General features: G+C 32.7%; 3 protein-coding genes across 4 annotated transcripts; all 3 read right to left on the bottom strand.

The window, feature by feature from the left end:
- Positions 1–8,675: 8,675 nt before the first annotated feature.
- LOC130968407 (EPIDERMAL PATTERNING FACTOR-like protein 1) lies at positions 8,676–10,367 on the bottom strand. Its single transcript, XM_057893659.1, has 2 exons — positions 9,270–10,367; positions 8,676–9,198 (listed from the first exon to the last, which is right to left on the bottom strand). Exons 1-2 carry the CDS (start codon positions 9,402–9,404, stop codon positions 8,944–8,946), a joined length of 390 nt encoding a protein of 129 aa, XP_057749642.1. The 5' UTR covers positions 9,405–10,367; the 3' UTR covers positions 8,676–8,943.
- Positions 10,368–13,177: 2,810 nt separating this feature from the next.
- On the bottom strand, positions 13,178–17,081 carry LOC130968404 (uncharacterized). The gene is made up of 3 exons (XM_057893656.1): positions 16,037–17,081; positions 14,137–14,247; positions 13,178–13,670 (listed from the first exon to the last, which is right to left on the bottom strand). Exons 1-3 carry the CDS (start codon positions 16,679–16,681, stop codon positions 13,518–13,520), a joined length of 909 nt encoding a protein of 302 aa, XP_057749639.1. The 5' UTR covers positions 16,682–17,081; the 3' UTR covers positions 13,178–13,517.
- Positions 17,082–17,516: 435 nt separating this feature from the next.
- On the bottom strand, positions 17,517–21,676 carry LOC130968406 (polyadenylate-binding protein 2). 2 transcript variants are annotated; one of them, XM_057893658.1, is made up of 6 exons: positions 21,287–21,447; positions 20,748–20,818; positions 19,593–20,045; positions 18,246–18,437; positions 17,954–18,081; positions 17,517–17,830 (listed from the first exon to the last, which is right to left on the bottom strand). In XM_057893658.1, the coding sequence occupies exons 3-6, from the start codon at positions 19,647–19,649 to the stop codon at positions 17,782–17,784; spliced, it is 426 nt and encodes a 141-aa protein (XP_057749641.1). In that variant the 5' UTR covers positions 19,650–20,045; positions 20,748–20,818; positions 21,287–21,447; the 3' UTR covers positions 17,517–17,781. The 2 variants fall into 2 exon arrangements, with proteins under 2 accessions (XP_057749641.1, XP_057749640.1); XM_057893657.1 differs by lacking the exon at positions 19,593–20,045 and having other exon boundaries at positions 21,287–21,676.
- Positions 21,677–22,515: the final 839 nt, after the last annotated feature.

Here is a 22,515-nt window from a genome sequence, read left to right as displayed (position 1 = left end):
ACTCTTGCTTTACTAACATTGCAAGGTTAAAGACTTTAAGATCTTTAAAGCTAAGACCCCCTTGAGATTTAGGTCCATAAGAAATTCTCCATCCTATCCAGTGCATCCTTCTTTCTAAGCCTCACTGTCCCCACCAAAATTGGAGCACGAACTTTTGAATTTCATCAACCAGCATCTCTAGTAGTTTAAAACAACTTAGAGTATAGATTGGAACTGCCGTTGCAACCGCCTTTATTAGTACTTCTCAACCGCTTGAGGATAGCAAAGCCCTCTTCCAGTGCTGCAGTTTATGTGTCACTTTATCCATGATATACTAAAATGTAGCTCTCTTAGATCTCTGAATAACCGCTGGTTGCCTATGTGAGAGACATGTAAGATGTGAGATAGATGATCATGAATGTCTACAGGGATATTTTTGCTGAAAAACACTGAGGATTATCCAGATTCATTGCTTGACCGCTAATATCTTCATAAACCTGTAAGATACGAAGCAGATTTTGACACCCATCCTCTGTAGCTTTGCTGAATAAAATTGAGTCATATGTGAAAAATATATGGCTGACTTTAAGACACATTTGATTAAGTCTCAATCCTGTAATCTCCAGTCTCTATTCTCCTTTATGAAGCAGATGGGATAATTCCTTTGCGCAAAATAAAAATAGATAGGGGAAAGAGGGTCGCTATGACGCAACCCTTTACATGGCTTAAAAAAATCATGAGGCTGATCATCCACAATAACAAAGTATAAAACCGTCATCACCAGTTCCTGAATCCATTCCATCCATCTCCTACAAAAATCCAACTTCCTCGTAACCTCCTAAACGAAACTCCACACCACCCTGTCATACGCTTTACTCATGTCTAGTTTTAGAGCTAATTCATAATCATTGTATTTCTTATTCTTTAAAAAAATACATAAATTTATGAGCAATTAGCACGTTATCAAAAAATCAACCGCCCCTTAATAAAAGTACTCTGTATGTCACTTATGAGTCTATTCATCACAAATTGAAGCTTGTGCACTAGAATCTTTGATAAGACTTTATAAAAAACACTACTCAAGCTTATAGGTTGGATCTGTTTCATGGATTTTGCATTCGGATATTTCAGAATAAGGCAAATATGAGTGTGATTAAAAGATTTTAGGATTTTAACTCCCAAGAAAAAATTTCTAGCCGCCTGAAAAATATCTCCTTTAATCGTTTCTCAAAAAAATTGAAAGAATTTAATAGTGAATCCATTTTCTCCCGGGGTCGAAAAAGCATTTATAAAAAAAATAGCAGCTTTTACTTTTTTTGTGATAAGTCTAGTTAATGCACGGTTGGTAGAAGCATTGATTTTTGTTGGGATACCCTCAATTTCAGTTGATTTGTCTCTTGGATTACTTGATGTAAAAAGCTCTTCCAAGTATCGTTGGGCTGTTGATGCAATGCCTTCAGCATTGGTGGCTACATTCTCTTCTGCATCTTCTAATTCTTGCACCTTATTTCTTCTACTCCTAGTGTGAAATTTGAAATGAAAAAATTTTGTATTGCGATCTTCCCATTTTAGCCACTGGACTCGAGATTTTTCCTTCTAATATTGTTCTTCTAACTCAAGTGTATCTTTTAATTCAGCCTCCCATATCTTGATAGCTGCTTCATTAGCTTGATTGTCCTTAACTGCCTCCCCTATTATTTTTTTCTTAATTTTCTAATTTTTTTTTTGGAGTTAGAAGAAGAATTTTGCTACCACTTCACTATACAATGTCTAGTTGTCTTCAGCTTCCTAACCAGTCTAAACATAGGTGAATCTCTCATGTCTAGCGCCCAAGTATGCTTAATTAATTCCACCACCTCTTCATTCTCACACCATTTCTCTTGAAATCGGAATCTCCTCTTCGTTCTCCTCACCTCCCTATCGGAATCAATAAGGAGTGATTTGTAATCCGAACCCATGTCATCTAGGTGTTTAACATAGCCATTTGAAAATTCTGCCCTCCATTGCATTGACACCAGCACTCTATCCAACTTTTTTTTTGATAAAATTGTCACCAAATTGCATATTCTACCATGTGAACTTATCACTTTTGTAACCCAAATTCACCAACCCTCCCGCATTAATAAAGTCATTAAAATTTTTTATAGATGATGCCAATTTAGGTCTGTCCCATTCCTTCTCATGATGAGCTTTAATAGCGTTAAAGTCTCCCATAAGTATAATCTGGTTTCCACCATTCTTAATCAATTGTAATAACTTTGAGTATTGTTCCTCCCTAATAATTTCATCCGTGCTCAAATAGACCGCCAAAATCTCCCACCTCAAGTTACTTCGCTGAATTTCTAGTTCAAAGTGAAATCAAAAAAATTTTCCGGTTTAAGACCTGAATACTTACTCCCTCCTTCCATGCTAATGCTAAACCTCTAGACTGACCAATAGGATCTATCGTGTAGACTGAATTAAATCCGACTCTCCTTAGAACTCTCTCCACATTCAAGGTGCTGTTTTTACTTTCGCACAATAACAACACCTCGGGAGAATGAGATTTATTAATCCCTTGTATGTTGTGAACTGTCAGGAATTTTTTCAAACCTTGATAGTTCCACGACAGCATCTTCATACTTCCTTGGATGCCCAATTTTAGGTGGCACCCTCCCCATTGTAGCTGTCTCACCGTCCTTCAAACACCACTTCTTGGTTGCTGAATTTTCTTCCACATCTGTTATAATTCTTTTAGCACCTGTCATAGATTTGTGGTTCTAGTCTCTTCTAGCCAATTTCTTTAAATTCAACATCTTTTTCTCCAAAACTCTCTTTGTCACTTCACACATCCCAATTAAAAAGGTGCCAACTGATTTATTATGATAGGACTGATATGTTTCTTCCTCTTTTCTCTTTCATATTTCCTCCAAAACTCCTCTAGCTTCATATTTTGCTTTTCCGGAATCACTTAGCAGCAGTGCTTTATTAATACTTTGAACTTCCACTTCTTCTGGCCTAACTTGCGAGTTCCTATCATTTACTGAGAGATTGGCAAAACCTCGAATGAGGCATACCAGAGTTGGTTTTTTCTATCTAGGATCTTGTGCGTCGGTGCTGAAATTATGATTTGTGTTGTTATTCTCCTTGTCCTCTTCAACTCTTCGACCAAATTGATTCGCTCTGATCCACGTCTCCATCCTTCCTCTTTTAGTTTTTCTTCCACATAATCTTCTAAATAATCACTGCAAGCTCTAATTTCATGTCTAATTCCTCTACAATAGTGACAAAAATTGTCAATTTTTTCGTATTTGAGCTGCACTTCCAAAATCTAGTTATTATTGCCTGAAATCTTCATAATTCTATGCAAAGGTTTGGTAACATCAAGCTGCACCAGAACCTTAACTATACGATCTTCCTTTCCCCTCATCACAAATAGGTCCGCATCCAAAATTTGCCCTAGCAATCTTCCAATCCTCCTGCCGAGTTCTTTACTTTTATATTTTTTCGGTAAACCCCATAGTTGGATCCATATTGGAACGCAAGAAAATTCTTTCTCATCAATTAGATTATCTTCTCTCCAACATTTGAGATGCAAAATATAGTTCTTGAACAACCACGATCCTCCTTTTTCACCCTAAACATATATATTTCGCTGAAAAAGAATTGGAATAAATTTTTTCCATGGTCCATCACCCGAAAAGCCCTCTGGTTGCCTCTATATTGCATAGAGTGCTGCCTCCAACGTTCCAGAACTAAATTTTCGATCCGCCAATAACCTTCCAATCAAACTCTTATTACACTTTTTAATATTCTCCTGAATGTCCTCATCCTCAAACCTCAATACCTCATTCTCTTCTTCTTCAATTGCACGCGTATCACGCCTTTGAAAGACAGCAGATACTGTCATTGTTCAACCAAGACACTCACAAGAAGAAAGAAAACTCACAATTAAAATTTCTCCTAACCCTAGCAGAATAAAACAGACGACAACTATAGTAACAAAACGTTTTTAGGCATGCATTTTTTTATTTTTTGTTTAATGACCAAGTTAATTGAATGAATGCTAATTAAAAAAAATATTCTATATTAAAATCAATAATTAAAATTAATATTTATATATATTAATTTATTTGTAATATATATTTTTAATTTTTAATGATTAATTTTAATATACCCTTAAAATAATTTGTCGAATTAATATACTTGTCCGAGAGTAAGAATCGTTGGACTTAATATTGAAATAAATAATGAAAAGTTAGTTAGCTACCATATATAGAAAAATACAAGCTTTATCACAAAGTGTACTTTGTGAATCCTCTTATTATTTTTAATATTGTCTAGGTGTATGTGTATGACAAGACGATGATGCACTTGACATTGTACCCCCGAAATTATATTGATTAATTAAAAAAAAATCGAATCTACTAATTTAGGTGGTGGTCCAAAAAAAATTTAACTAATAAAATTGGATTTTCTGATATTATATTTATCTTCACTCTGATCGTTTGATTTACTTAATAATAATTAAAAAAGTTTTCATATTAAAAAATACTAATTATTTTAATAAAAATTATTTATTTTATTAGTCTCTATAATTTTATTAAATTTATAATTAAATCTCTATTTTTAATTAAATTTTTATATTATTTTTTATTTTATAATTAAATCTTAAAAATAATCTAAGTATAAAACTAAAAGCAATATAAAAATTTTATTAAAAAAATATAAAATCCAGCAAAATAATTAAACCTTCCAATAATAATACATCATTTTTATCTATATGAAAAAAAAATTAGCGAATCCTCCCCTTAACAAATTAATTTAATTTAATTAGCTAAATGGCATACAAATGATGACTTTATAATGTGACAGATACTAAATAGCTTTTTTATTTTAAGTAAAATAAGATCTTTAACAAAAAAATATTTTTTTTATTTTTTAATTTTTATTTTAATGAAATTGATTCTATAAAAATAAAAATTGAAAACTAAAAAAAAAAATTTTTTGTTAAAAATCTCGTTACCTTTCAAAGTAATTGTTACCGCCGTTTAAAGTTTTTCTCTTCTATTTTTATAAACAAATTCACAAAAGCTTCGACCATCCAATTCATTTTCTATCAGCAGTTCAGCACCATAATAATAGCGGTAATTAAACGAATGGTATTGTTGCCGACAGAAGAGAAGAAAGAATCTCATTTCTCCCAAGACCATAAACTTTGCTGCTACTCATCATAGTGCTTCTAGATATTACCATACTCATACTTACAAAGATGGGGCCAATGTTTTCAATTCATCCTCCATGCCTAATTTGTAGAGTAGGTGTAAACTATAAATTAAATTACTCCTTTCATTCTATATTTCTATAATATATTTCATTTCAGTTCATGTGAGGTGATTGAGTGTGTTGGTGGTGTTAAATGAGCCACTGAAGTTTAGCCCAGCTCATCGGTACATGCTAGAGTTAGCCTATGGGCCAGTCTACCAAACAAAATGTTGACCATCAACAAAATACTGAAAACTTTCAACTGATGGAAATTTTTAATTTAAATATACGATTTGGTGGAATATTTTTATTCTTTTTTCTTTTTTCTCCTGCCAATGGATTTTTTCATTAAAATGCATAAGCGTATCACATGCGAATATGCGATTGCTCGGTAGATCGGAGAATACAAACACTGGGTTTCAAGAGAGCAATAAAAAGTAGACCAAAATAAGTAAAGAGCAATAAAAGAATGTAAACACCGTACCCCATTTCAAGGGCTATTGGGTTGGGCCATGTTTAGAACCCCCTATTTTGACGTCTTTAATAGAGGAAGTTGGTGGCAAAAGGATTAAGTTCTGATGTAATTTCCACATTAATTATGTATTTGGCCTATTATCTCATTATTATAATGGGTTATTTATAATAAAGTTTGTAATGACACTGTGTTGATTGATACTTTGGATGGATTATGATAAGACATGCATGTGTTTATGGATCGAATCTAATTCGCATATTTATAATGTTTATAGAAGTTTGATTTATACATTAATAAATTAAATTATATATTTTATGTAAATATTTACCTATTCGATCCATGTATTGGTGGATTTGCAAATATAAATAAATAAATAAATATTATTTATATATTTTATTTTAATTAATAATTATTATTTGTATTATTTTTTATTATTTAAAAATATATTTATTAATATTTTAAAAATAAAAATATTTTTAAAAGAATAAAAAAATTATTATATTTTTTAATAAAAATAATTTTTTTAAGTATTTATATATTTTACAAATATATTCGAGATTCCATTTGATCTCCTATTTGTAAATGTGTATATCAGATCAAATTTAAACTAAAAATCATACATATTAAATTCAATTCAATCTGATCATTTTAATATACATCATATCAAAATTTTGGTCATATTTAATTCAATTCATGTTCACCTTTAAAGACATACACAATGACATACATTTAATGGCACTAGTTTAACGAAGTCTGAAACTCTTTAAACGAGCTGCTTCTGCGTTGTGAGGATATTTTGAGTAGGCAATTTATAAATATTTTTATAAATTTATTATATATTATTAATTTTATAATTAAAATATATTACATATAATTTTTTATTATAACTAAATTTTTTTTTTAAATTAAAGAATTTTTTTCTCTTTTCTCTTCTTTTTTCTATCACTTTCGTTCATTAACTCATTTTATTTTTTTTTATATATCATTATCAACAACTAATTATAAATTTGATAATAAAAATATACAACATAATATTCTCTAATTATATTTAAATTAAATTAAAATTAAAATAAAACTATATTATATATTATATTTATATATTACAAACTATTTTAATAATCAAAATGTATTACATAACACTTTCTTATTAAAATTAAGAAAAAATATTTTTCTCCAAAATTAGTAAACTCCCTTTTTACATTCTCTTATCTACATCTTACTCTTTTTTTATATATAATTTATATTTTATATTTTATATTAGTAATTTGATAAATCAAAATGTGTCACCAAATATTCTTCATTACAGTTAAAACAAAATTTTTCATAAAAAATTAGCAAACTCCCTCTCTCATTCTTTTTCTTTATCTTTTTCTCTATTTTCTCTCATTCTCTATTTTTTTCTACTATACTGTTAAAAAAAAAATAACAACATGATATAATTCAAATAAAAATATTATTATATACATATTTTGTTATTTAGTTTTAAATTATTATTGCTTATTTTTTAATCTATATTTTTACTTATCTTCCTTCAATATTTATTACATATAATTTAGAGAGAATACTAATATTATGATTAAAAGTTAGAATCAAGATTCAATTATTATTTTTTAAAATATTTTTGAGTTCATTATATAACTATCAATATAAATTTTTTTATGCTAATATCTAATTATATTTTTATATACATAAAGAGAGAAATATTATTTTTAAATAATAATTATAAAAATTAATTATTTCTATTTGTGAATCAAACTTGACACCTAATCAAATATAAAAGTATACACATTAAATTTTTTCAAGTTTTAGATAATGAATGTTAAAATTAATTATTAGTAAAAATTAAACTTTCTCATGAAAATAATAACAAAAAATCTTATTATTTGATCTTTTTATCTACGTAGATTCTGGTCTTCTTAGTTGACAATGACTTTAGTCTCCTACGATAATTTTGTAAAAGTAGTTTAATTATATAAACTTTTTTGTGCCATAATTTATAATATTAGGACAAAATCGACATAATTTTAAAAAATTTATATTCCTGTAAAAATACTAGTATTAATTAAATCTAAAAGCATATTTTAGTATCGATAGGTTAATTGGTGTCCAACCCTCCTAACTTTTTTATTTATAAAAACAATAAAGAAAATATAAGTGTCATAGAACTTGTTTCACTAAATAAATAAACGAAAAAATAATTGTGGAAACTCAGGTGCAGTTGACTTCACGTAAAGTTGATAGTTAAGAACCGTTAGAGTCGATTGCACCTGAATTTTCACCAAAAACAATATGCATACTTGGCTTGCTTAGGGTTGATTAGGTACCACCAAAATTATTGTCCACAACAAAACTTGACCAATACTTGACCATGAGTGTGTACTTCAGGAATGCTTTGAAGTTTGAACAAGTCCTCATTTCCAGTTGTGTACAATTGTGTTATTTGTGCAACTAAAAATAAACATTAAACAGACAACTAACTCAAATTTAAAATAAAAATTAAAATCTGAATATCCTAGAAAGGATTTAACTAATATATATTTTAAGAGTATTAATTGAATTTTTATATAAAAAAAATTATAAAACCAAAGTAAAAACCAGATCAAATTCAATTGTAAGAGGATAAATGTTGAAGCTGCAGATTAAAAATTGAGTTTTCAAGAAAGATTAAGCAAAGGTAAATTCCAAGAAGATAAGCAAAAAGTGGTGATTTGACAGATTCACATGTATAAAATAAAAACGCAAACAGGGAAAAGACATCTTTTTGCAATGGACAAGAGTACAAGACACACAATCCAATCCCCCTCACTTATTGTCGATCTGTTCTGTTCTTAGACGCCATCATTAACAATTAATCTTGTGCAACGTCATGTGATTATAACTATAAGAGAAATCCACTTAATAATAATATAAAGAAACAAACACACCACATGTATGAAAAAAGAAGCAAAAGAGATTTCTTCAAAATTGAGACGCAACATAAATAAAGAAGCAAGTCAGAACAAAGTTCTGTAACAAACTCTGTACAAATTGTATCAAACTTCAATGTACACAATCAATGCTGACGCCAGTGACGCATTTCTGTCACCCTAACCAATACCACCCCTCCCCTTTCTTTTCTAAAAGCAAAAATACAATCTTTTTGCAATAATTTAATTAAGCAGCACTGGAGAAAGAAGAAGAATAGGAGGCGGGTAATAGTACTAATCAAGGGTGAGACTGGTGATGAATCTTGAGGAATGAATTTTCTAAGGGTTGAAGAAGTGGTTACCACAGTGGCATTTCCAACCCAGTGGCTTGTAATTGGAGTACCTGTTACTGTTGCGGTTACCTTCAAGAGATGAACTAAACAAGCCCTTTTTTCTGGATTTGGTAAGATCTTGGTTGTTGTGGGTAGGTAAAGTTGGAACCTGAACCGCCATGCATGGATGACACTCATTGCACTTGTTGTGGCAGCTTGGTGGTATTGAACCCAGCCTGTTTTTCTCCTCAAATAACAGTTCCTGCAAATCAAAACATGTTACACAACAACATATATGGAGAGAGAGCTTGAATGAATAAAGAGGCTACGTACCCGGTGAGAAACTGGTGGTGGTTGTGGCTTATTGTAACAAGAAACCGGAGTTAAAATATGATGCAACAGAAGTAAAAGGAGGAAGGTGAAGGTGGTGGTTGGTGTGAAATAGTGATATGAATTAAGTGAAGCCATGAATGCATATCTATGTCACTCTCTTGGGGTCACTCCCCCCATCTAATAAAAGAAAAGACTAATTAATATGCAGCAAAATTAAATGCAATTTAACTAATGAGATCCACTGAGGTTCTTCCTCGACTTGTGTTGTGACTTGGGAACCAACCCAACCAAAGAGAGATTAGATAGATAAGAAGCAAAGAAGAAGAAGAAGAAGAAGAAGAAGAAGAAGAAGAAGAAGATGGTTTAAGATTTAATTGCTTTTTGGGGTGTGGTAGTTGGTAGATGGCTCTTATAATTTTATTTATTTATGCTCTACTTTCTTATGTTGTTTTTGTTGTCATGGCGTATAGCATGAAGAAAGAGACGAGAAGAGAGGTACATAAATTGGAGGGTGCTTTGGCAGAGCTGCAATGTAACTATGGGTGAGGAGAGGAGAGAGGAAGTGGGCACTGCACTGCACTGCACTGCAGAGTGGTGGCAGATTGTAGCAGAAAAGTGAAAAGAACGATTCAAGAGAGTTAAGCAAATTGGGAGAATCCACATCAGTATCAAGGACCCCTCTTTGCCAGCATTCTATTACTAGTTTGATCCCTCGTTTATCACTAGCTCTCTCTACCAAAACCATAACAACTGGCCTCTCTGTGTGTGTGTGAATTGGTTTAGAATTTAAAGACTAAAAAGATCCAAGGAGGAGGTAGTTAAAATTGGCATTTATTGTGGTAGCTACTAATTTTTGTCTCAGTTATTTCAGATTGGCGATTTCATAGGTTTGACTGTAGTTGACTTAATCATTAACAACAATTCAGTAGTTTCCCTTTGATGGATCATATACCTACTTATATGGATACCACTGCTCATGCAAATTGCAAAATGTGTTGTGTGACCCGTGACTGTGAACTGAATAACATGAAATCTTGAATTTGGATTTTGGAAAATGAATCATTTTGTTGGCTAAAACATTGAAAAACTTAATACCACGCAGCTCTCAAGTTTGCATATAAGACAAAGAAATTGAATGACCAAGTACATGCTGACATGTATTTATTACTCTCCTATCATAAATTGAACTACAGAAGTGGTCCCATATTAGATCATTAGTATTTGTATCATCATGTAAATCAGTTGGTTTGTCATAACTTTTTCAAAATGACGATTAAAGCTACAAAATAAAGTTACTGCATATTTATTTCTTTATTTTTATCATTATACTATAAGATAGAATACAATGTAACTCGTGTCAAATATAATCTCTATTTCAGTGGATACTCTCCAACTTAGAATAATGGAATGATAAAATAAAGAGAGTGAGAGGAGGTGGTAGTTGAAAGCTGTGATTCTACCTTCTAAGAGGTCTCTTTCTAAAATTGAAATAGCACACATAAAGAAAGTATTTCACAGAAAATAGGATTAAAGGGAGCAGTGGTAACTATTCTTGTTTCAGTTTCCTTTTCGAGGTTTCGGGATTCCTTGCACCTAATGCCTGCGAACTGCAACGGCACCAGCCTTGAAATCGAGTCAAAGCTGCCATTGGATTATTGACATAGCACTGAAGGGTGAGAAGTGAGAAGTGAGAAGCGAGAAACCGATTGTGACAGTGTGAGTGACCACACTTGCTTACCTTTTTTTCCCATTCATGGCAGCAAAAAGTTGTATCTGCAAATGTGTAAATATTTCTATTCTCTACAGCTATTGCAACCTTTACCTTGGCCCTTTTGCTCTCACTTATTGAGGTGTTTATCATCATCATCATCATCATCTTCAAAACAAGTAAGATAATATCTTTCTTTACTCCATCATCTTCTTATTTTTCCAATGGGGGATTCAATTATTTAGCATCGCTCTAACCACAAGGATAGTCACGCTGCCTCTCTTGTACCTTCCAAATCATTAATAGTTTAAGATTTTGAGTAATGATGTCACTTAATCAAATATTTGACTTTTTATAATATTTATATAAACAATATTATGTGTTTGTATTAAATGGTTTCTATACCAACAGTACATACAAATTAAATATATTTCATTTTAGAAGAATTCTTCAATGATCAAAAGTATAGTAAGAATCTTGATGGTCCAAGGAACACAAAATCTTTCTTTTATCACTAATCACTAACAAGAACAAAAGTACTACTGGGGTTCACATTCACATGCAATTCCGGATTTATTGGTGTTGATAATAGTAGGTGATTGTGACCACAAACAGGAAAAAGAAATAAGTGCAATATGTAAGTACTGGGTAGCCAAAAATGTGATGTACTGAATATAAACATCTAACCTATTATTGACTGAGTTGAGATTTGAGAGCCTCCATTCAAACTTCAATCAAGGCGTGTAGAAAGCATTGACATTGATGGATAGTGGATTGGAGCTATTACCATTTCCCATGTCCCCATGAAATGAAATAGAGCTGAAACCCAAAATATTCTCTTTTTAACTGCTCTCTGCAAACAGGCCACAACTCGAGAGATGTACCACTACCAAATGCTGGTTTGTTCTTTGGGAGAAAGTGCTAAACAGTTCTAAATTTGGCGTGTGTTGGTGACTTGGTGTTGCCAACACAAGATTTAACGTTTAAAATAAACAATTTCCATGATAATATAAAGCATATTTCACTGGAGTCTGCATATCAAAGAAAAAAATAGAAATATTATTTATACTATTTTTTGTATAGTTTTTTCATAATATAAAGACAATTATTTTACTTTTTCTCCTCTCTTTTTTTATTTTTTAAAAAATAAGAACTTTGACACAATGATATTACATATAATATTTATTGCAAATAATATTTTTTCAACCAATATTGACCCTAAACTCAAAACTTTATTTCTCATAAATATTGAGGGATTTATTTTGTTGATGAAGAATAAAGTCAAATAAAAGGTGAATATTGTAACTATATCTTTTAAAGAAGTGTGCATTTTACACCGGAGAACGCTAATGAAGAGTGCAACATCTTTTAAAATTAATTTACTATTAAAAGTATAAAAAAGTAATTTAAAAAATAAAATATCTTTAACTTTAAATGTTAAATTTCAAACTTTAAATTATAAATTCTCAATCTGAATTATTAATATAAAATATAATAAATAAAAAATTAATTAATTAACAAAGAGTACAACATTCTTTAATTAGTAAAAAACGATTTAAGGATGAAGTGCATTACACATGAGACCAAACTCTTTTAAAGTAGAACAATTAATAAAATAAAACGAATAATAATCTAATTCTCCTTAAATTAAAATAACAGATTCACATGATAAAAATTACAAAATTTAATAGTAATTTAACTCTTTATTTTGTTATTTTATTATTTTTCACTTTAAGAATCTTTTTCTTTGCAAACGATATCTTTTATTTTTTTTTCTATTATGAAAAAAAAAACAATATTCACTCTTGTTTGAAAAATATTTTTCACAGTAACACAACCCTAGATATTGTCCCTACAAAAAGAACGTTGATTCAAAATCTATTTTATAAGAAACTAAAATGAAAAATACCTCTAAAATAAATCAGATTTTCGTTTTAATATTATCAAGACACGAATACTTTTTCCCAATTTTTCGGATAACAATCTTTAATGGATTTTAGCCGTCCACTCCACCTAGCAAGACTACATCTCTCTTACCAATAAGCTTTTTCAATATTCACCAATGCATATAATGAAGGTTATTAGAATACGATCCGTAATTGATGACTCGTAAAGAAAAGAAAAGAAAAGAAAAAATATCATCTAATATACAGAAGAAAGCCGATTTCCTTTGTAACTTGTAACCATCAACACGAGAACGTAGAAAGAAATTGATGATGTTTACCTTTCAAACTTTAATCAAAAGTACATGCACAAGCATAGAGGGCAAGTGATACGTTCCTGAACTTTTAACATTGAACCAGAGTTCAGCATATTCTGTCATCTTAGTTTGTCTTGTGTGAATTGTTCTGACATGTATACACAGCTAATTTGAGGCGCTCCCCAAATAAGGGTAACCATTGTCTATATGCTGATATAATGTTGGATATTTGTGACTTTTGTCTTCATTGACTATATTCAGTGGCATAGTGTTACAAAGAATATTACACCAAGATTTGCAACTCCAAAATATCAGGATTTTCCTCAGTTTAACCCAAGCTTCATATAGGGTGGACCTCCTGTTTCACCTCATCATCAACTGAATTAGATGTTTCTAAGGTATCATTTTCTTCACGTGTTTCCAGCTTGCTTTCCTGCAATTTACCAGTCTTACCAATTGCAAGAATCAGATCAAGTTGTCTTCGCTGTTGCTCCTACAAAAACATAGATACAATCAAGAAAAGTCAAATTCCGGTAAAAATTTATGTGGATACTTGGGAATGTGAAGAGGTCAAGAAAATTTTAATCAACCAAGACATGGCTAGACAAATTTAGTTATATATATATATGGCTATATTTGAAATATGAGTTTGGGCTACTTTCAGCATTACCAGGAGAAGAATATGTTACATCATTATAAAAAGATCTTTCACTTTGCAGCGGAATATTTAGCAGCTTTTTAATGCGTATAATGCTGGTAATGAATCAAAATGAAATCAGTAAAGCACATGAAAGCTACAGAAGTAGAATACAGTTACCAGAAAAAGGGACAGTTACATATGCATTGCTAGCACGTGTTTAATTAAGGTATGATTACTTATTAATAAATATGCATCAGTCAAATTCCAAATAGTGTCCGCTTTTTCTGCAGAGTTTAAATAACGTAGGAGGTATGATTACCTGCATTGCTAGCAAAACTTGTTGAATTTCAACCATCTCCTTCTCCAAAATGTCTGATTGCACCGCTAATGCTCTAGCAGCCTCAGAATTCTTCTGCGCCAGCACTGCAGTCTGCGAGAAATGAAATATAATTAATTACATATCATCTCAGTAAGCATTAAGTTTTCAAAATTTTTAAATCAGTACAGTGTGTTAAACCACAGCCAACCATTCAAAATGTTTATTAATGCAAACCAGTTAATATACTCTATTTGCTATAACAAAGCATTTGCAGATATAGTTTCACTCGCAATTAAGTATGATTAACATCTGTCCGGCTTTGGGCATTTCTATTTATCCAATATCATATAGATCAAGTAAGGATATGAAAACTTTCAGTAGAAGTAAATGATGCCCAGTCTAGACAAGGGTATCTCAACTAAAACATGAATAAAACTAAATACCAATAAATTAATATAAAAAAGTTTACAACGAACTTTCATTAGTACTAAAGCTAAACAAATTCCAGTGTTTACGCGTGTTGTGAAAGTTAAACAGACTAGCATGTGCATGTCTTCAGCACATTTTTCTTGGATTTGGCCCTACTACTCATTCTTGCATGGGATTTCCTCCTGTTCTTTTGCTCAGGTTGGCCTTAATGGCCGTGTTTCTACAAGGTAAGCTTGGCTGTGTTGTCACCTGTGTAATGGGATGCTCCTATTTGGCTGCTATCTACACTATGTAAATCTTGTAAGTGCTGTTTGGTCTTGTACCTGCTTGGGTTGTGGTGTTCCTGGTTCCTCCTGCTGTGTGACAAGCACTAGATATCTTCCCAACATGATTTCCATAAAAAATTCTACAAAATCTACCTCAACAGCACCGAGGGGAGACAGAAAAAGTGTCCAGCACCTTTAGTAGGTTGAGGCACAGCCACAAACTACTTCGATGAGGCACTCACACTTATCTATATTGCGTTAATGAACTTTCAGTATTGTCTGCATATAGCTATAAGCAAACAAAACAACGAGGACCGACCCGGCTAACTGCAATGAGTAAGTGTCAAACTAAACTACGACAAAGCTTTTTCCCCTAAATATGACCATTGCATCCTATCATAGACCATATCTATATTATGTCATTTAATATGAGTTGAATTCCTTGTCAATGGTAAGCGGTCAAATCGAAATGTTATTCAGAAATCAGAATAATTAGTTTTCAATTTTGAATAGGAACCATATTCAAGAAAAAGGGATAATGGATTTGTTGATGAGCGTGTTGGAGAAAGAAAGTGGAAATGAAGAATTGACACACAAGCAATAACAAGGGAAGCTGATGATACAGAATCAAGGTAAAACACCTGAACCCATGTCAAAAGAAGAACATGATGAAATGATAATAACAGTTTAAGTTGGACTTTGACTAGGCCTGAGGAATTAAATCAGAGAATGATCCATGGAACCACAATTGGATTCATTTCTTATTTTCTAATGAAACCAGGCTCTGGGCTACTAATCAAGGCTTTCGTAGTCATTTTGTTATGAATCCATATTATCGATGTTTGGCAAGAAATCATAATCCAGGCTCTGGCATGTTAATTTATAACCCAACGACCTGGTACCTCCAAAAGCAGAATTGCAACTATCTGGATTGTTTGTGGTTAGTTGTAAATGAGTAAAAAATGCATTAGAAGACTTAGCAGTTATTAGATTCTATCCTGTGGCTACTTGAACTACTCTAATTTCCTTTTTCCTTCGTAAATAAGTTAGCAACTTAGCATCAACATAAACCTAACACCAAAACTTCCGCTCAGTGATCAACTTCCACACATCAACACATTGCATTGCCTTTAGAAGCCAGAATCAAATGCTTAGCTACACTACACAACAACACAGTCTTGCAGCCATAGATATTAATCAATTACCTCAGTTACGGGCTCCTTCAAGGTCTTCCTAGTGACGCGAAACCTTATTGCCAACTTCTCCAATTCCCTCGACAAAACCCTAGAAATGGCGGAGGTGCTCCTCAAATCCTCCTCCAATTTCTCAATCCTCTGCAGCAGGTTCACCTGCAACCCATCCTTCACCGTCTCCCTACAAACCCTCCTCCATTGCCGTCTCCGGATCCACGCGCCACTCAAAACCCCAAAAACCAGCGCCAAGGTTCCCCAGACAGCAGCCTTACTCCCAATCGCGGCCAAAAGCTCCTTCTTCAAACCCGCGACCACAGCGACACAGACCGACGCGAACGCAGAAGAAAGCAGGCACGAGAATTCGATGAGAGAAAGGAAGTAGTCGAAATCAAAACCGCCAGCGCCAGCAGCATGTTTGGGGAGAGCTCCGTCAGAATCGTAGGCTGCGAGGTTAAATGCATCTGCTCGGGTGGCGAGGAAGGTGAAGTGGCTGGGTTTGAAAGGCAGCGATGGGTTGAGGTGCAGTATTGGGAAGTGGTGGCGGGAGCGCAAGGAAATGATGGAGCGGGAGAGGTTGCAGCTTCCGGCGAAGTAGAGTGAGTGATGGGCGGAAGGTGAACGCGCCAAGAGTAGGTGAGGAGCGAAAGTGAGTAACATTGTTTCTGTTACAATCCAGGTGTGAAGTGTTTCTACTTTCTACTTTTTAGTGTTGAGTTAATGGTGCGTTTTCATTTCAAGCATTTGTAGCACTCTTGGTGCTGGACGATGATTTTGAGGGTGTTGAATAGTTCACGTCCAATTTCTCATACATGAGCTGACAGCGTAGCAAATGCATGTTGAGGGGGCTTTGATTTCTATGCACCTGTGCCTCCGAATGATTATCGAGATGTTGATCTGGGTGTTAAATTAGATGCTACTAATAACGATTAACAAAGCTTATCAAATGAATCCTTCAGGAGAAACATCTTTCCAAAAGTAGCGAGTAAAAATTGTAACTTTAACCTCACCTCCACAACCACAAGTGCTGACTGCTGCGCATGGAAGGGGTTCTCAACATCCACTGATAAGAAAATTCGATTCCCATGAGGCTATGAGCAAATGCTAATTATGCTGCATAAATAACATGAGTCAGTCATTTTTGAGTCAACTTAATTCCAGTCTAATCTTAGAACTCCCCTCTCTCCCACCAAAAACAAAAAAAGAAGTCATAAATTAATATGTTGTACTGTAACCTAATACTTTTGTGATAACCTTTAAGTAAATTTCTCAAGTCCTTCTGAGCAGTAAACTTTATTATTTAACTGTAAACATCTTTATTATATTAAACACTATAATTAGTACAATATCTTTTTTCTTAATGTCAATACACAATACTATTCCTATATAATTTCAAATTAGCCTGATGTAAATCGAGTAATTTATTGTGTCAAAATCAGTATGGTCAAATTTTTTCTCTTTTTTGAAATTAGGCATTGGAGACCCTAGTCAGAAATGGAGCGGAACTAGGTTTACTGCATTGATGCACGGTATAATCTATAACAAATTGACCTTATGAAGTACACAGTAATATTCAATGACAATTATAAACCATCTTTGAGTCTAAGCATGAATCGTATACCACAAATAACGGCTCAAGACAAATAGAGATTAAATATTCTCTCAATCACATAATACATAATGAGCCCCGGATTAAAAAAATAACAATAAAATGCTCCAGGATGCATCCGCTTCGTATTATCACCATCCCATATGAGCTTCTAGTAGTATGGCATGTAACGAGTTGACCTTCTAAACCTAGGAACCTTCCTGCAGTATGTTTAATGCAAAATGAGAAAAGCGGAGCCACAACATCAAATAATCTAGTCATAAATTAAAAAACATGATTTTTTTTTGTTAACAAACATGATTTAACTGAGAGCAGCAGCATACCCGTATCCATAAGGAGAATAAAAGTAAGGAGGAGGATATGGCCTCCTAAAGCCATATGCCATGTAGGGATTATAGCGCCTAGGACGATACTGTTTCATTCCAGGAACATTGGTCCTCTTAGGCAAGACCTATAAACATATCCAAATCATTATAACGATCTATGGTCAGGGATAAAGCTAACAACAAAGCTCAAACCCAATGTTTTCATTACAACAACAACAACAAGCCTTATGTGGGATAAACCCAAAGTTTTCAATTAGGCTGACAAAAATTAGTAGTTGAAACAACATACCTTCAATTGCCGCCCATGTAACTCCGATTCATTCAAGACAAGAGCCTCTTGAACAGCTTCAACTTCCACGAACTCCACATAAGCAAAACCTTTAGGGTAGCCGAACTTGTCAGTCAGGATGGTGACCCTGTTCACTGTACCACATGATTGAAAGTGTTGCTGAACTTCCTCTGGCGTGCATGCATAATCAACCTATAAAACAATAAATTCAGGGGAATTCTATGTCCTTAATGAACTAGTCTAGACAAAACTCACAAAATGTTTGACTATGTTAAAAAGAATCCAGACTACCTAATATCCCATTACAGACCACATCCACATTTAAGACTCCAGTCTGGTCAGTATTATTTTATCACCTAAAAAACTAAAATGACTTGTTCGTTTATTATGCATTCAATAGGAACTTGAGTTAAATCACTCCAAACCCTTTGCATAAATTGCAGGCAAAATTTCTACTTTTACCAACAATTATATCTTAACTATTACTTTCATCTGAAAGAGAAATAGAACCATAGACAGACCTCTAAATGCATCAAAACACTATGTTCTACCCTAAAAAGGGAACTGGATGAGATTGTAATTTTAACTTTTCAAAGAAAAAGAATGCTAGCACACCCCTTAGAAATAAAAAAGTTACTTTAAGTTAATACTTTTAACCCCAAAATCATCAGGAAGCTTCCCAACTCAAACATAAGTAACCACTAATTCTGAAACTTTATACCAACAGCTCTGATCAATATGTGATAATGAAAAGATATAATGAAACCAAGTCATCCATCCTGCCAAGTATTCTTATTAGCATCGTAATGTTTCTAGTCATTTTACAGGCTCTTCTCAAAGTTTAGGTAAACTGTCTCATGCATACAATATTTCCTTTTATTCCTCGTAGCAATTTACAACAGCACCAAACTTTTCTGCTTCAAAGGCATCCCAGAATGAGCAAAGCTGAGATATCTATCTCGAGGATTTCATTTAAGTAATGCATCACTGAGAAAAAAACAAAAACAAAAAAAAAAACAAAAAAGGGGGGGTGGGGACTACAAGAGACTACCCAAAACTTTAATAGATAGGTCACTATTGCAGACTTCTCTATAAAATGTGTAGAATGAGATGTTGAGCAAAAGAATAAATTAAAGCAAATAATCAAACAAAAAATATAAACAGAACTTAATGTTTGGAAAGAATACTTGAAATGAGGTTAAAAGAAATGAGTGCCACAGAAAAGAAGCAACTGGTCAACTGCATACCCCTTGGCAAGTCAGCTAAACAACACAAAAGAGGCACTACAGACCTCATAGCAGTCAACAACAGGGCTCAAATGACTAAGGTTGCATTCCCAACACTTACAGAATCTCCTTCCCAAAGAACAACAAGCTGCCTCCTCCAGTAGTGAAGTTGAAGCATCTTTAACCCAATCTACCATCAGCTGGACAACTTACAGCCAAACAACTTACAGCCATCCCCATCATTCCATGAAACCCCATTCACAATTTCCATGACATATTTTCTGTTTTCCTTTTTTTTTTGTCAATTCTCATTTCTTTTTTTTTTCTCAACTTGGTTGTATTTTTCTTCAATCAATTTTTTCATCTCTTTTTTTTCTTTTCAAAAAATTTTCTCCATAGTATCTTTTTCCCTTTTTTTTATTTTTTTCTTTGATATTAAGTTTCAAAAAGCATAGATACACGTTCTTTTCACACACTAGTACAAGTCTAAAAACGCCAATTACACTGGCCCAAGCAGAAAACACAATGTAAGCATCCCAGCTTTAATTATAGAACCTGAGTAATAAGATTGACCCTGCGACCATAGTGAGACAATAACGTCAAACCCTGTCTCTGAATATCATCAATTCTCACTCCAAAGAGAATGAACATGCACATTTTCAGAAACTGTATAATAACGAGTAAAATACAAAACAAGAGCATATAAAGTGCAGCTTGAGATTCATTCAACCAAAGTTTATTGACACCAAACCAGAATTACTGTATGTTTCAAGCCTTCAACATAGCAACACAACTTAATCATAAACTTATCAATGCAACCAGATCACAACCCCCAATTATCAGGCTTGCGTTGTATCATGGACAAATCTGCATGACTTATAACACTCTGAGCCAAATATTTACAACATAAATCATTTATCCACCTTAAACAGACAGGACAAGTTTGATAGTGGCAATGACACTCAGAAATAAGGACAACAAAAGTCAAACTTTTAATATAAAACCATGTCTCTAATTGCCGCAACGTTTATCTATAGCAAAGAATCCTAGTATTCTCTCTTTTATACGCGGCCCTAAAACTTCGTTTTACCAATTTTTAGTTGGATGCAATAATCCTTTTGTCATATCCTGATAATATTAAATGGCAAAGCCTGCCATTGCAAAAACAACATAAATCTCCCAATTTTAAAGTAAAAAGTCCTGTTAATGTAAAAAGAATGTGTGGTGCAACCATGTGTTTGTATGTTGACATATAACTATTGACAACGAGACGTACATTGCCTACAAATACAGATCGAGAATCTGCCTCCTCCTTGTTTGCCTGAGAAGCAGCAGCAGTAGCAGGATCTACACAAAAATTCAAACCAGAGGTTGAAGCAACAAGAATAAAACTAACCTAAAGCAAGCAAAAAACTAGTACTTTATTCCAATAGTTGATAATTCGATAGATTCTGCAAGTTATAACAAGTTCTCGCAATAATCATAATAAAAAATAAAAAAAACTCAACCCAATAGCAAATATAAAGTTTAGCCATATATAACACGAATGCACTAGATCTGGACAGGTAGGTGGATCAAGCTAGAACGTTTCACATTCTGATAACTGCATCTTTGAAGAACGCTCAAGTAAAATAATAAAGCCAAAGCTCAAAGAAGGTTCAGAAAGCACAAAGAGCGAGCTTAAACCATTGTAAAACATAATATAGAAGAATCTTATAATTAATGTTAACTAACTCTGAATACCGATCAATATATCAACAAAGGAAACAAAATTGAAATCACCGCATCAAAAAGTAAACGGAGTTGAAGGATCACCTTGAACAGAGCCAATCTCCTTTTCGACCTTAGCTTGCATCTCGCGAAGAGCCGTAGCTTCCTCCTCCATCTCCTTAAGGCGGCGCTTCATTTCGTCGAGCTCCTTGACCTCGGGGTCGTCGTCGGGAGCGGACATGTCAACGTCACCTTCCATCTCTGCAACGTCAGGGATCTCTCCTCCGTACACCTCGTGCTCTTCTTCTTCCATTCTCCAAATTCAGTTCTGATTATGTGAAAAAAAAAATCAACACGCACTATTATTGCACAATTTACAATTTACGGTGATGGTTACCGAGCTAGCTAGGGTTTCGAAAAGGCGAAGGTGGAACCGTGGAAGAGCACCCTATCCGTTACCCACCGTGTTCTTTTATCGTGTTTCACTTTCCTTTCTCTATCTTTGTAGTTGAGTTTTTTTTTTCGGTTTTTTTTTTTGTAATTGAGTTTGGTAGTGTTTTATTTTCTTTTTCATGCAGGCTTAATGGTGGATCTTATAGTGAACATGGGTTCTATTAGGCCCAAATCTGTTTAAGAGTGAATATACATCCCTTCGATAAAAAAATATTCTTTTCGTCTATTGATATTTAATTTTGTAAGACTAATTAGTTTTTTTATCAATGTTCCTCAGAACACACTTATGTGACATGTTAATTATTATTATATTCTCTATTTAATTTTTATAAGTAAAAATAATTTAAAAATTATTCATATTTTTTAGTTTTACAAAGTAAATTTAGCTAATATATTTAAAAAAATAAAAAATTAAATGGTATTGATAATTATCTTTAAAAGATAAGGAGATTCCTAATAAAAAATAATTTGTCAATTCTAGTTAGTTTTTAATGGATAAATCAATAGTTTAACATGTTATGTAAACTTATTCTATTAATACGGAAAAAAAAATATTGATAGAGAAATTAAACAATCTCATAAAAATAAAGATGAGAAGTCGAAAAATGTTTTTTTTTTAATTCATTATCTTTTAAAATAATTATCAGGAATCATTTACAATTTTTTCTCTAATAAAAATATTCAATCAAAATATAATCTTAAGTCAGTGACAAGTTCTTTTTTTTCCTTTTCAACAAAGGAAATTACCAACCATTCTCTTGAAGCATTCACTACATCAAATATTATCAAGTTCTAAAAATCAGATTACCTATCAAATCATTTTAGTTATTAGTTCATCGATATAGAAATTAAATTAGTTTAATGATAGTCTAATTAGAATA

Source organism: Arachis stenosperma, chromosome 3, assembly GCF_014773155.1.
Source record: "Arachis stenosperma cultivar V10309 chromosome 3, arast.V10309.gnm1.PFL2, whole genome shotgun sequence".
Classification (NCBI taxonomy): Eukaryota; Viridiplantae; Streptophyta; class Magnoliopsida; order Fabales; family Fabaceae; genus Arachis; species Arachis stenosperma.
The sequence above is the reverse complement of the archived record's forward strand: the minus strand, read 5'-3'. Positions and strand labels throughout refer to the sequence as shown.